Raw genomic sequence first — 13,566 nt, forward strand, 5'->3', positions numbered from 1 at the left:
AGATTTCATCATGGCTGTCACTAGTAGTCTGGGGAAATCACAGACAGTGAGCTGAGTAAACAATTAACAATTTTTTGCGGACCAGATTTTGAGATCGCTGGCTGATTGTAACTCGTTACACTCTATTAAAAACGTCCCGGGTATAAGATTTCACCCCGAGTCCGGGTCCTATGGAGCCTGACACTTTTCCGGGTCAAAATGACACTTCTTTGACTCATATTTCCGGGTTATTTTGACCTGGAAGAGTCATTTTGAACCGGAAAAGTGTCATTTTGGCCCGGAAAAGTGTCATTTGACCAGGAAAAGTGTCATTTTGACCCGGGGAAGTGTCATTGTGACCCGAAAAGGACCCAGATTCCGAGTCAATTCGGACCCGGGACTTTTAATAAGAGTGATACTCAGCCGAAAATGTTGCCCGGCAAATTTACGTTCTAATAGCTGTATGAGTAAAGATCAGTCAGCTACTATAGCCACAGGTAGCACGTATATTACACGGCATTTCAGCTGGCAGCCAGTTTTAGCAGGCTTGGCTTAGCAAAGTTGCGTAGTTCAAATTCCGACTTTTAGTTTCGAATCTGCATAGTGATCATCCCCATACCATCTTGGATTTTTTTTCTGCAGCCTATACATGCAATGAGACGTTAGTAAAATCTGTACTGTTTAAACTTTAATTTTATTGGGTTGATGGGTTGTTTGTTATGTAGTTTAGCATCGGATCTTGTTTTTCTCGTATGTTCCCCGGACAGCGTCTACGATAATAAATCTCGAACAGTATAATGGAGAACATCGACCAATATTATGACCCTGCTGCGGTATGTCATCCAACTTATAAGAATCAAATTAAACTCAAATCTCCAATGTTTAATTCCGTTGGATAGCACAGATCTGGTATTGTACCGGATAGCGCGTCAGGCCCACCCGTGACTCAAACGTGTACGGAGGGGCGTCGTCTGGTTTCTTGAAGGTGAACTGATGCAGAAAGAAGCTGAAGAAGACAAACAACTCCATCTTAGCCAGGTGCTCACCGATGCAACTGCGTCGCCCTACAGAAACCAAGACAATGAAAACGGGGTAATTTGATTAAAAGATCAATGATTACAAAAGAAGTGATTGCTTGAAGGAAGTTCTTAAATCGGTGAGAAATGAGACGTTGGTTCAAAGCCATATTAGTCAAGATTAGAGAGAGGACAGACTGCTAGCTTAACAAATTCAATGCCCTTAACCACGAGGCCACGGCACTCAACACAAGTTTACAGTTGCTGAAAGGATGGTTGCTAGATTATATTGTGATGGGCAATCTCATTTTCTAGGTAATACATTTCATTGATATTATATGTTCTCCATCTTACGGCAAGTGTGCATGTGTACTGCAATATTTACCTAAAACAGAAGGCAATGTGAACAAACTATGGTACTGTCAGGAAAATACACCTGCATCAAAATATGAGTAATGTTGTTAAAGCAAGCATATTTCTTCATTTCGGACTTCTGGGTTACATTTCCATGGCTGGAATGTGGACTTGCAATAATATGTGAGATTCTATACCTGTACTGAATGGGATAAGCTCCTCAGGCTTGAATGCAAGACCATCTTTGTCCAGAAACCTCTCCGGTTTAAACTTGTCCGGTTCCGGCCACACCTTGGGGTCTCGGAAGAGTGCCCAGAAGTTGGAGACCAGCAAGCTTCCCTTGGGAATCCTGAATCCCATTAGCTCGGTGTCTGCTGCCGCCGCGTGCGGAAAACCGAACGGCGTCACCACAGCGATCCGCTGTACCTCCAGCATAACGGCCTGGGTGAAGTTCAGTTCCTGTTTGTCGGCCATCCTGGGCAGCCGGTTGCGACCGACCACGGCGTCGATCTCGGCCTGGACTCGCTGCTGGATCTCGGGGTAGACAGCCATGTACAGGAGGGCCCAGTGCAAGGTGGTGGCAGTAGTCTCCATACCAGCCGCGAAGAGATTGGCGATGGTGCCCACAATGTTCTTGTTAGTGAGGTACGGGTGTCGCGTCGGCGGGAGACCATTCGGTGGGTTTGCCTTGCCTGGTGTGAACCCGTTAGTACGGACGGATCCGTTTGCCTTGACCGAACCGTTAGAGGCCGCCTTCTCGTTGGTATCGATTTCATTCAGAAAGACATCGATGAAATCTCGCGGATTCTCCGGATCCATCTCAGATTGGTGAGAGGCAATGACGGAGAGCAGGAAGCTCCGGAACTCACCGAAGCTCGCGTAGACGTCGGTCTTATTCCGTTGAAACACGCGCATGACGGGCACGGCGTTTAAGAGTCCCCCGGACCCGATGTAGTTGACGATCTTGTGGATGACATGCATCAGGTGGGTGAACTCTTCGTCGGAGTACTCGTAACGCTTGCCTAACACCGCCGAGCAGATCACGTTGCCTACGGCGTTACCAAAGAGGTACTTGGGGTCGAAGGGTTTGCCGTCGTAGCTCGTCATCTCCTCCACCAAGGCTTTGGCCTCCTGGCCGATCTGCTCCTCAAAGCTGGACTTGCCGACGCCGAGGCTTCTCAAGACGGTCAGGGAGAATCGACGGAGGTCCTTCCAAGGTTCTCCTGAAGCCATGGCAACGCCTATATAACAACGAAACAATTGTTACCCAAAAATAAATATGAAATGGTCATCACATGTTTTTCTAATCTGAGTTGTTTCAAAAACAAAACCCAACCGCGGTTCTTATGAAAACTACACACAGATCATGAAAGATAAACGGCTCTACGCGGCATTGTTCACGAAAAATTATGTGGTATGCTCATATCAACAGAAGGCATTATATGTTGTAATTTAGCAGTCTTTCTTTAATTCTCAAACTGAGAACAAAAATAGCAAATCGAATCAGAAATAACCTTGCGTGATCCCAGTTTTATATTTTATTGAAAAATCTTTATCATCTGATCGTGTGCGGGTTGTGGTGTGCGACGGGGCCCGGGGCGGGGCGGGGCGGGGAATGTGGGGGTTGGGGTGAAATGAAATGATAAAAAATAGGCGTTCTGCAAAGCGATGGTATCTAAGAAATATATAGTATACATCATTGCATTCTGAGGACCATGCAGCCTACCAGATCTACCGTTGGTAACGCCGCACGGTGAACGCCACTGACCCTTTAATCTCAGCCACCAACCACGAAACTATTCAGCACTTTCCCTTTCGATTCACTGACAAAAAGGAGAATCGGTCAAATCTCTGAATGGGCTTTGTGCAATTTAGCTTCAGAGTGTCAGCGAAGCGAGATGACAACTGCGCTCCGTTGGAAAAATCCAATTCATCAAAGTGCGAAAAAATAATCTGGATTTCTGAGGCCTTTTCGGGACAGTCTATATTTAGTTTTGGAATCTATATATAGTTTTGCACTATAGTTTGCGACTATATATAGTTCGAAACAGACCTTGTGTGAAAAGAGTCATTGTTCCGTGAGTTTAGCTGTGCTGAAAAAGAGGAATTCTTTGCAAAGCTATCAACAACTACAGCATGACAAAGGTTCTTTTAGGAAGAATTCCCATCAGCGATCCTTTTGGTTCCCACACTGGAATTTCTTCTTGAGGACAAGTTTTGGCAGAATTCTTTACAAGTGTAAGCATATAATTATTTGCCAATAAACCATTTAACCGCGCCATAAACTTTCCTCGGAGTGGGGGCTGAAAGCTAAAAGTATTTACTTTTTACTTGCTAGCTTTCGCTAGACTAGAAGTATTTACTTCATTTCGTATGAATAAAAAGGAGTAAATGCTTCAGATTTCAAGCATTTACCGGTCATTTTTCAAGGCTGGGTTGGAGTAACCTTAAAAAAAAAAAAAAAATACTTCTGCACAAAAACTGCTGCATTTATTAATATTAATCGCCCCAAAATTGACACAAAACGTTGATAAACTATTATGATACCATACACTGTATTTTGACTAACATTTATGCGCAATTTAAATACCTTTTATTATGTATTTTATAACTAGAATTAGAAACGATAATTTCGCATTTTGTTCACGATATGAGAAGTGTTAGCGTATAATTCAGTGCGGCACAGAATGATTAAGAATAAATTTCATCCAACGGCACCCTGGGGACTGAACAAAAGGAAATCAGTTGTTTAGTTTATTAGGTCACCAATCTTTGCAAACTATTATTTTTTTAATATTTCAATAAACAAAACTCTTTGTGCATCGAATGTTGGTGTGATTTTACCCACTTTAACACGTCTGTGATTTTTATGCACTTGTGACGTCTACAGGACACTGTGGACCTTTACAATTTTCATGAATGATGAAAGTATACTTTCTGTATTCTGCAACTGGCGAAAAGTGACATCATTTTTGCTGGATTTGAGGATCAAATCTACTACTACATGTACTGTATGCATCACCTTGATTTGGACTATTACACCACGTGTAAACCCTGTGTGTGTGCGGCAGTTCGTACACACAAAAGAAACCCAAATGTTGGCAATCATTCGTCCATGAAAACAATCCAACAGTAAGAAGCATTTGCTACCTGGTGTCAAGTAAACGCTGAACAGTAAAAGGAAAACTTATATTCATACGAAATCAAGCATTTGCTTTTCCCTAATGCTTGAACTCCAAAGTGAATGCTTTTACTTTCTGCTTAAACTTCTTAGCATTTAATAGTTTTTATACATACGACCCAACAGTGTGTGCTCAAAATTCCCCGAAACATCAATCAACATTCTAGGTAGGTCACGTCTCATTGTATTTTGAAGAAGAATCTTATAAATATAAAGCCCAAAACAAGTGTCCGAACTGAAGTTTTCTGTGTTCGTTCTTATTCCTTCATGGTTTAATACACGTAGCACCGCCGTCAGAGAAACGATCAAGAATTTCTATTTTTACTTTTCCATCCGCGACGTTTTCTTAGCTGAAATTGCACCTGTTGGCCTATCTGCCACATAGTTCTCAGAAATAGAGAAACTGGAGCCCTATACGAACGAGTGAATTGAAACGTCTCTTTTTACTTCCCAACGGTCAGATAGCGCATTGTACCCCGACTACGTGCAAAAAGATACCCGTCTTTTTGTTGAGCAGACGGGTGTCGATAGTCTCGTGTAGGGCTCGTACCATTTGCACGGAACTTAGTCAGGGTACAGTGCACGACAGAAATATCTTCATGAAACTTGAGAAATTGTTCACTCGTTTGTGCACCAGTTCCTTTTTATTTCTGGGAAATGACAGGTCCTGTGCGAATGACAATTCGTGGATAGTCTTATTATGTATGGATGGAAAAGTGAAAATAGAAAGTCTTGATCATTATTTTCTCTGACGGTGGTGCTACGTGTATTAAACCAGGCGGAGGAATATAAAGAACGAACACGGGAACTTCGGTTTCACCACTGGTTTTTAGCTGGATAAGATCCTTCTTCAAATGACAATGAGACGCGACCTACCTAGAATGACCTACGGGGAATTGTAGCTATCCATCAATTTATAAGAATATCAATCTGATGTAGGCCCTAACTTTGCGAGAGTCACTCGTTCACCGCACACACTATTGACATTTTCAAGATGGTGTACCCTGATAAAGGTCTGCTGTATTGTCTTTTTAAAATATCCGTGGAGACTGTCAAATATAACCAAAAAAACTAACAAAGAAGACCATTAACAACCCAACAAACAACCCAACAAACAACCCAGCAAACAACCCAGCAAACAACACAACAAACAAACTAACGAATAAGTAAACCAAATGAATGAATGTAACATAAGGTGGGCCCTATATGCAATCTTGTTTTTCATGTTGGATGAATAAAGGGGCCTCCATGACCAAGGGCGGATCCGGGGGGGGGGGCCAAAGGGGGCCATGCCCCCCCCCCCCCCCACAACTACGGAACAAGCAAGGGCGGATCCAGGGGGGGGCCAAAGGGGGCCATGGCCCCCCCCCAAAAAAAAACGAAACCAATTTTTTTTTTTTTAATGTAACATCGCAATAAAGGCAGGCAATGAGTACACCACCATCTTTTCCTCAAAAAAACATTGGTTAAAGTGGTCAGAAATTGCCTCAGATCGCACCACAGAGCATCTAGAATCCAATTTTTTTTCGGGGCCCTTAAGCGGGCCCCGAACCCCACGCCGTAATTGTTTTGACCCACTTTTTGGGGTCACATTTTTTTTGGGCCCCCTCCAAAATTGTGTTCTGGATCCGCCCTTGTCCATGACCTACTTTGTGGCAAGTGGTTGGGATGGGTCTACCGTTGGTATCGCCGCACAATGAACGCCACTGACCCTTTAATCTCAGCCACCAACCACGAAACTATTCAGAACTTTCCCCTTTCGATTCACTGACAAAAAGGAGAATCGGTCAAATCTCTGAATGGGCTTTGTGCAATTTAGCTTCAGAGTGTCAGCGAAGCGAGATGACAACTACGCTCCGTTGGAAAAATCCAATTTATCAAAGTGCGAAAAAATAATCTGGATTTTTGAGGCCTTTTCGGGACAGTCTATATTTAGTTTTGGAATCTATATATAGTTTTGCACTATAGTTTGCGACTATATATAGTTCGAAACAGACATTGTGTGAAAAGAGTCATTGTTCCGTGAGTTTAGCTGTAATGAAAAAGAGGAATTCTTTGCAAAGCTATCAACAACTACAGCATGACAAAGGTTTAGGAAAAATTCCCATCAGCGATCCTTTTGGTTCCCACACTGGAATTTCGTCTTGGTCTGAGGACAAGTTTTGGCAGAATTCTCTACAAGTGTAAGCATATAATTATTTGCCAACAAATCATTAAACCGTGCCATAAACTTTCCTCGGAGAGGGGCATGAGTCCAGCTATGCAACCCTGCCGACTTGGACAATAGGGGAAAACTCTTTAGATACATGGTTATGAATATACAAAACAGGTATATTTATACCAAACAGTACAATCGTCTGTACTTATACAATACAGTATCAAAATACAGTAGAATATGTTGTTAGTGTGCAGAGGACAAACAGTGGCATACTGTGGAAACAGTAACCACAGTATGAATGCAAGAATACTGAGTACATGTAAATTGTATACAGAGATGTGCGTGACAATGGTACTAAGCACTAAATGTAAGGGAAAGGCTCGAGTCTTTCACCTTTACCAGAACTTACAACCATGGTGACCGTTTTAGCCGATTTTCGGCTGACTTTGACAGATTTGTTGTTAAAAACGAGTTTGACAGAAAATTTGACAGAATGGATATTTTTGGCAGATTTCTGGCAGAATTCTGCAAAAATGGTTATTTGACAGAGAAACATAGCACATTTGAAAAAAAATGGTACATTTGTTTAAAAAAGCTTCAATCCCTTCAAACACACCCTTGCATAATGGGACAGGTTGGCTGGTCCAGGTGCTGAGGTTCACTGAGAACCGGACTTCGTCGTGACGCAACCACGTTTTGGTGAAATTTACACAATTTCACAACATATTTTATGTGACTATAGATTGTAATGTAATTTGAACCTCAATTAAGGCAGTACTACAACATCTGCATGTGATTTTAAGTGTTTATTAGTTTATATAGTGTATTTCGAGTAATTATGGGAAACTTGGCAGATGTTTTATAAATCTGACAGATTTTTGAGGTGCATTTAGCAGAATTTGGCCATGATCTTATGGTCACCCTGCTTGCAACCTCCAAAGCCACACTACACCCTGCCATGGCTACTGCATGTGGTCCGCTTTAATTTAAACAAGGTATACTCAAAATAATCAGCCATAGAGCACTCGGTCTGAAAAGACACCATATTCTGTTAGTGTTTTGCGTCTCTTTTCAATAAACTTTACAAAATGGCTCTTTCGGCAAAGTTATCATTTGCACACTCGCCTCGTGGCTCCGCTTTTGAGGGGGAAACTTTTACTCCAACAATTTGTGTGGTTATATATATTCAGAAAAAGAAAAACAAGTTCCAGTTTTCTTGTTATCATACACAATGCCAATTGCGAGGTGAAACGAATTTGTTATTCAAAAAAGAGTTCAACCTGAACACTATTCTTAGAAATTCTATTTCAGGTATAATACATCAGGAAGGGATAACAATAAGTTAACTGGCTGTATCACCATCATGGGGGAAAGTCCCTTATTTAGTGTGGTTCTGATGGGACAATTCAAATTGGCGGATCCAAGATTTTCTAAAGGTAATTTTTTGTGGATATATAGAGAAAATGAAAGACATGTTCTGGTTTTCTTGTTATCATATAATGCCCATTGCGAGATGAAACGAATTTGTTAGTTAAAAGAGTAGTTCAACCTAAACAGCATTCTTAGAAATTTCATCTTAGGTTTTTACAGGAAGGGATAACAATAAGTTCAACTTATTGTAACACAATCATGAGGGATAGTCCCTTATTTAGTTTGGTTCTGGGAAAATACACGTTGGCGGATCCAACAAGATTGTCTAAGGAGGTGGGGGGGGGGGAGTTGGGGGTGGCTGGGGCAGTTCAATGGAATGGATGAAGCGTTGCAGTCAACGCATAAACAGACCCAAAGCCTGAAACAGCGAATCAACATCTGCAATATTGAGTGATGACGTTATTCAGGTAAGTTAAGGACATTTGCAATTTTCCCTATTATGTAAATTGCAATGGCGGATCTAGGTTAGGGGGTCTATACACTCCTCTTGGGCCGGAAAAAAAATCGCAGCAAATGCCTGCTAAACCCCACTCTTGGCAGCTAAATCCCCGTCTTGATTCAAACCTTGATCCGCACCTGAAAGGGGAGGGGGTGGTTAGCCACCCAACGATTCCCCTAGGATCCGCCCTCGGGTTTGGGTCAGTATGCTCCTACCGTCGTCAGGGGAAAACGCTGTCTACCGGATTAAAAAAAACCTATTCCGGTTGCAGGCCAGTAAATAGGCCCAAAATTGCCTTTAACAAAAAAAAAAATTAAACCCGGCCAAATCACGATTTGCATACCCTCAATTCTCTGTTATAAGGACATTTTGTGGGCCACAGACTTCAATGTTTGTACAAAACAGAAGGGTAGAAGCCGTGAACAAGATTGTCAGCTTGTATTTTTGTGGAATTTGGATGAAATTTGGCCCTAGAAATGCTCTATTTTGCAATGGAGCGTAAGCGTCATTTTCAAAATGGCGATGGGCTTCGAGACTATTTCTATAGGGATGATCATCATTAAATGGGAATTTCTCATCAAAGTCATCGAATTACCCCCCCCCCCCAAAAAAAAAGGAACAGAAAATGAAAGATGATGAAATAGGCTTCAATTTGATGTGTGTCACGAACACCTTGGAAAGTTCTGAGTATTTTCCCCGAATTTCTGGAGTGGGGACATTTATCATTGAGATCTAGGGCAGGTTCGCTCAATGCAGACATTGTGGTGTAGTCGTTAGTTATCTTCAGTGCCACAACATTTTCAGTCATGCGACATATTCATGCACTGCTATAAAAAAAAACAGGTGGTTTGAGGGCAAATAGGATCATTTGCTTTGTATGCATTGTATTCGTTTCCAATAATAACACCACTCGAAATCCGAGAAGAATGTTCAAAACCTAACCTGTTGAAGTTGAAGCCCATAATTTATTACACTTTTCGAAAGAAAAAAAAACAGTAAAAACCATAAACAACATTTTGACCACGAAATACGATTTTGTCAATAGTACTCTGTAGGTCCTATTTCCAAAAGTCAGTCAATTGACCGATCGCTGGAAATCACCTATGCATTTCTTGACTTCTTCTAAATGACTGCAAGCCAGACGGAATATTTCACGGGGTGTTGAACCAGTACGATCTTTAATCCAAGTAAGATTTTTGATAATAATTTGGTAGGGCACTTTTGGGATAAACGCAAATGATCACGCCTTGAACAATGTGGAATAGTTCGGTTTTCGATCATCAACACATAAAAGGTTAGGGTACGAGATGGGAAAAAGTCTTGACAAATCGGCAAATCCATAAGTTATAAAAAACATAAAAACCCTGCATACACCATTGGGGTGCCTTCAACTCCGTGTAGCAATTGGCATATTGCTTTTGCCAGCCCAAGCACGAGAAAAGTGAATCGGTGTAGGGCCTACCTAGCTGAGACCCATTCTTTATGAACAAAAAGAGAATGTTCTACTATTCTAGAACTGATCCGAATTGGCAATGTTCCCAAATAGCACACAATAGGAGCAAACGTCTCTTGTACTCTGTGTTCATGTACTGTACAGGGTGAGTAAAAAAAACCGAAACCCAAATGTCGGGACTACTGTTTTATTGAAGTTCTGCATATAGCACTTTCAAAATCTAGGATATGAAAGCCCAATTCATCAGCTCTCTTTTAGTACAAGACTCATTCAAAGCTTATGTACTTTTCAAGAATTTTAAACACAACCACCGTTTTTAACAATTCACACACATCCCTATGTGATTTCCTTTTCTCTTTGCTGAAAGAACACTGACCTTTTTGGTGATTGGACAGAACCTTTAAATGGTGGTTGTGTTAAAAAATTCCGTAACTTGAAAAGTACATGAGTGATTTGAATGATTGATTTTTGTACTAAAAGAAAGCTTATGAATTTGGCTTTCATATCCTAGATTTGGAAAATGCTACATGCAGAACTTCACTAAAACAATGGTCCCGACATTTGGGTTTCGGTTTTTTTTTACTCACCCTGTACTGGTTCGTTTTGTCGACATTTCTATTTAGATTTCGCTTTGCTCTCTATTTGGCATTTTCCACGCATCGTCGTATTCAAGTTTATTATTTTGACCTGCACCGACTATACACTACAGTTTACATGTACATGTATTAGATATTTCGTAGGCAATGTTTTTTCAACAATATTAATTATTCATCGCCGAAAGATAGTCAATAGCGCCCATTCGGCATCCCAAAAGGGTTGAGTAATCACACGAGCCAAACCGAAAGAAACGAGTATTTCAGCTGCAAGACAACCACTTCCAAAAACGTCGTCACGACCGAAATGGTTTCGTTTTTGACTAGTTTCGTTTTACAAGACCATTTTTGCACTTGATGAAGAAGGGCTGGTCTGAACATGGTCTGAATGACTGTGATTTGCTTTAAAGGGGTCGCTGCAATGGACCTCGCACCATAGGCCTACTAAATATTTTGCGATGCATCTGGAGCGCAACCAAGTAATGCGAAACGCCTTAAAGACATACAGGATTATTTGCATTTATAGAAGAAGGAACGTACCGAATCATCAAAAACCTCACTTGGATTAAAGATCGTACTGGAACTAAACATCCCGTGAAATCATTCCGTCTGGCTTGCTGTCATTTAGAAGAGATTAAGAAGTGTAGATACTATCCAACTATCAGTCCATTGACCGACTTTTCGTGTTTTGTGATCCAAAGGTTGTTTATGGTTTTTCACTGTTTTCTCGAAAAGTGTATCATCCACTGAGCTGAAGCTTCGACAGGTTAGGTTTTGGTCTTTTGGAACATTCTTCTTTGGATAATTGGATTTGAGTAGCCCGGATTCATCTGATTGTTGTTCCAGTTGTTTTCTTGACATGGTACTCAAACTGTTCACGTTTTATATATTTAAAACTAGCGTCATGCATTTAAGAAACACAGATCCGTCATCATATATGTCTGACATGGCGATTCACGCTTCACTTTTATATTTTCGTTTACAAGTCATCAATTCGGCATGATTAATACTCAAAAAGTGCAATAGAAAAATAAACATGCAAACTTTGAGTGAAAGAAGGTTCATTTTCTTTATAATATTTCATCTTAGCATTGGTTAAACGGAGAAAATCCATGCTTAATTATTTGGTCTCGTATATATATGTGGATTCCGTTGCTAGCATTTCAAAAATTGCCGTTTCATAATTGGCTTTTAATCTCATTCAGTGTGACGCAGACGAGGTCACACTAGACGAGGTCACACTAGATGGGTAAACTTTGCAGTAGTTTAACCAATACAAAATACCATCAAATTAAACAGAAATAGTGTGCCCACGTGCACACTTTGTTAAAACCACGTGCAATGATTGTTTTCTCCCGAGTGATACCATTTCAGGTGGAAAAATTTCACAGGATATTTGCGACCATCCCTATCTTTACTTTGAGCAAGTTTTTGTTGTCCTTATTAATTAAATCGGTACGTTCGTTACCGTGTGTTTATCAATATTACTACGTGCCCTATAAAGTATCAAAACGATAATTTTTTCAGGAAATCTTCACAAACGTCAGAGGATGAATTTGAATGACTGCTTTTTGGAAAGCAAGCACCATAGGGCGAATTGGAATGTTGTTAGTCCGCATTTTTGCAATCGGATCAATACTTTTCTTATCGCGATCGTATGCTCCTTAAATGAATCTGAATCATTGGTTTAGTAAACATAAAGCCGATTTTAGAAGGTAATTTGCTGCGTTCAAATTTCAAGGTGGCTACTAATCTTGCGATTTTTTTCCGAAAAGTCTGTACAGTAGTTTCAATCTACCTGACTACCACCCTTGGACGTGATTTGGGAAAGGGGGGGGGGGGTTACTTACCTTCACTTTTCATTGCCTCAGCAATCAGCGTGTTTGGCGGCCGATCGCTCAGGTTAGGGTTCAGGAAAGCCTGCTTGACCGATTCGTGATCGTTGAGAACCACCAGCATCTTGTTGACCACCCTGGCACGGAAGACGGGTCCGTAGCGCTTGGCGTACTCCGCGAAGAGGAGATGGGGGTGCGATCCACGACGCAGCTCCAGGAAGACCCGAGGAAGCAGCCCCAGGACCGGTACACCCCATGGGCCTGGGGGTAGGTCCTTGGAACCTCGGTACCACCACAGAGAGACTAAGAAAATTACGGCACAGAGTAAGACGTGCACGGGGTTCAAACCCCCTATGAACGAGACAAGTTGCGCTATCGCTGTCATGATGAGGAGCGTAGCCTACTTCTGCGGTGCGTTTTTAACAGGGTGCTTTACTTTCAGTCTGCAATAACTTCCACGAAGGTCTTTTTTTAGCACAGCCAAACTGATGAAGTTTTCCTATGTGAATGAGTTCAGCCTAATTTAGGCCTTTTATAGCATTTACTACTGTGACGCTGGTCTGGGCCGAGAAAGCAGGCCAGGTACGGGTCGCAGTACGCCTCTCTCATTAGGTCCCTAAAGACTCTTTGTAATGTGGCTGTTCAAAAACGGTCTGGAAAGAAATAGTGTAAGTGACTGATAGTAAGTCGGTCGTGTCAAGTGCGCGTACTTAACCGCAGAAGCAGCTTCCGTTCGCCAAAGTGCGACTGGTATTTACTATAGACATACGGCAACCTTGGGCGAGTGAGGTGCTATTTCCAGCTCGCTTTTGTGTACATGTACACAGATTGATGATTGTTATCTTCCATAATAGCGTAAAAAAGCGACCTTGCCCAAGTCCCTGCTGGCATTGTTCGGTGTGTTGAAGCATAAGATGGATGGGCGTTTCGGCGGTTGGGCCCAGGGAATATTTATTTTCTAATGCAGGCCTTGCAAAAGCACCTCTACATCCGGCCCAGTTAATTTGAAGGCATGAAGAATATTTGCATTTATCCCAAAACTAACCTACTGAATCTTGGAAAAAACTTACTTAGATTAAGAGATAGTAATTAGTATTGATAAAACACCTCACGAAATGATAATAAGA

At 41.5% G+C, this 13,566-nt stretch overlaps 1 protein-coding gene across 1 annotated transcript; it reads right to left on the minus strand.

The window, feature by feature from the left end:
• Window positions 1-254: 254 nt before the first annotated feature.
• On the minus strand, window positions 255-13,208 carry LOC119730798 (cytochrome P450 2J6-like). The gene is made up of 3 exons (XM_038203827.1): window positions 12,455-13,208; window positions 1,547-2,590; window positions 255-1,043 (listed from the first exon to the last, which is right to left on the minus strand). The coding sequence occupies exons 1-3, from the start codon at window positions 12,822-12,824 to the stop codon at window positions 862-864; spliced, it is 1,596 nt and encodes a 531-aa protein (XP_038059755.1). The 5' UTR covers window positions 12,825-13,208; the 3' UTR covers window positions 255-861.
• Between the last annotated feature and the right edge of the window lie 358 nt (window positions 13,209-13,566).

Source organism: Patiria miniata, unplaced genomic scaffold (assembly GCF_015706575.1).
Source record: "Patiria miniata isolate m_02_andy unplaced genomic scaffold, ASM1570657v1 HiC_scaffold_22, whole genome shotgun sequence".
NCBI classification, from domain to species: Eukaryota; Metazoa; Echinodermata; class Asteroidea; order Valvatida; family Asterinidae; genus Patiria; species Patiria miniata.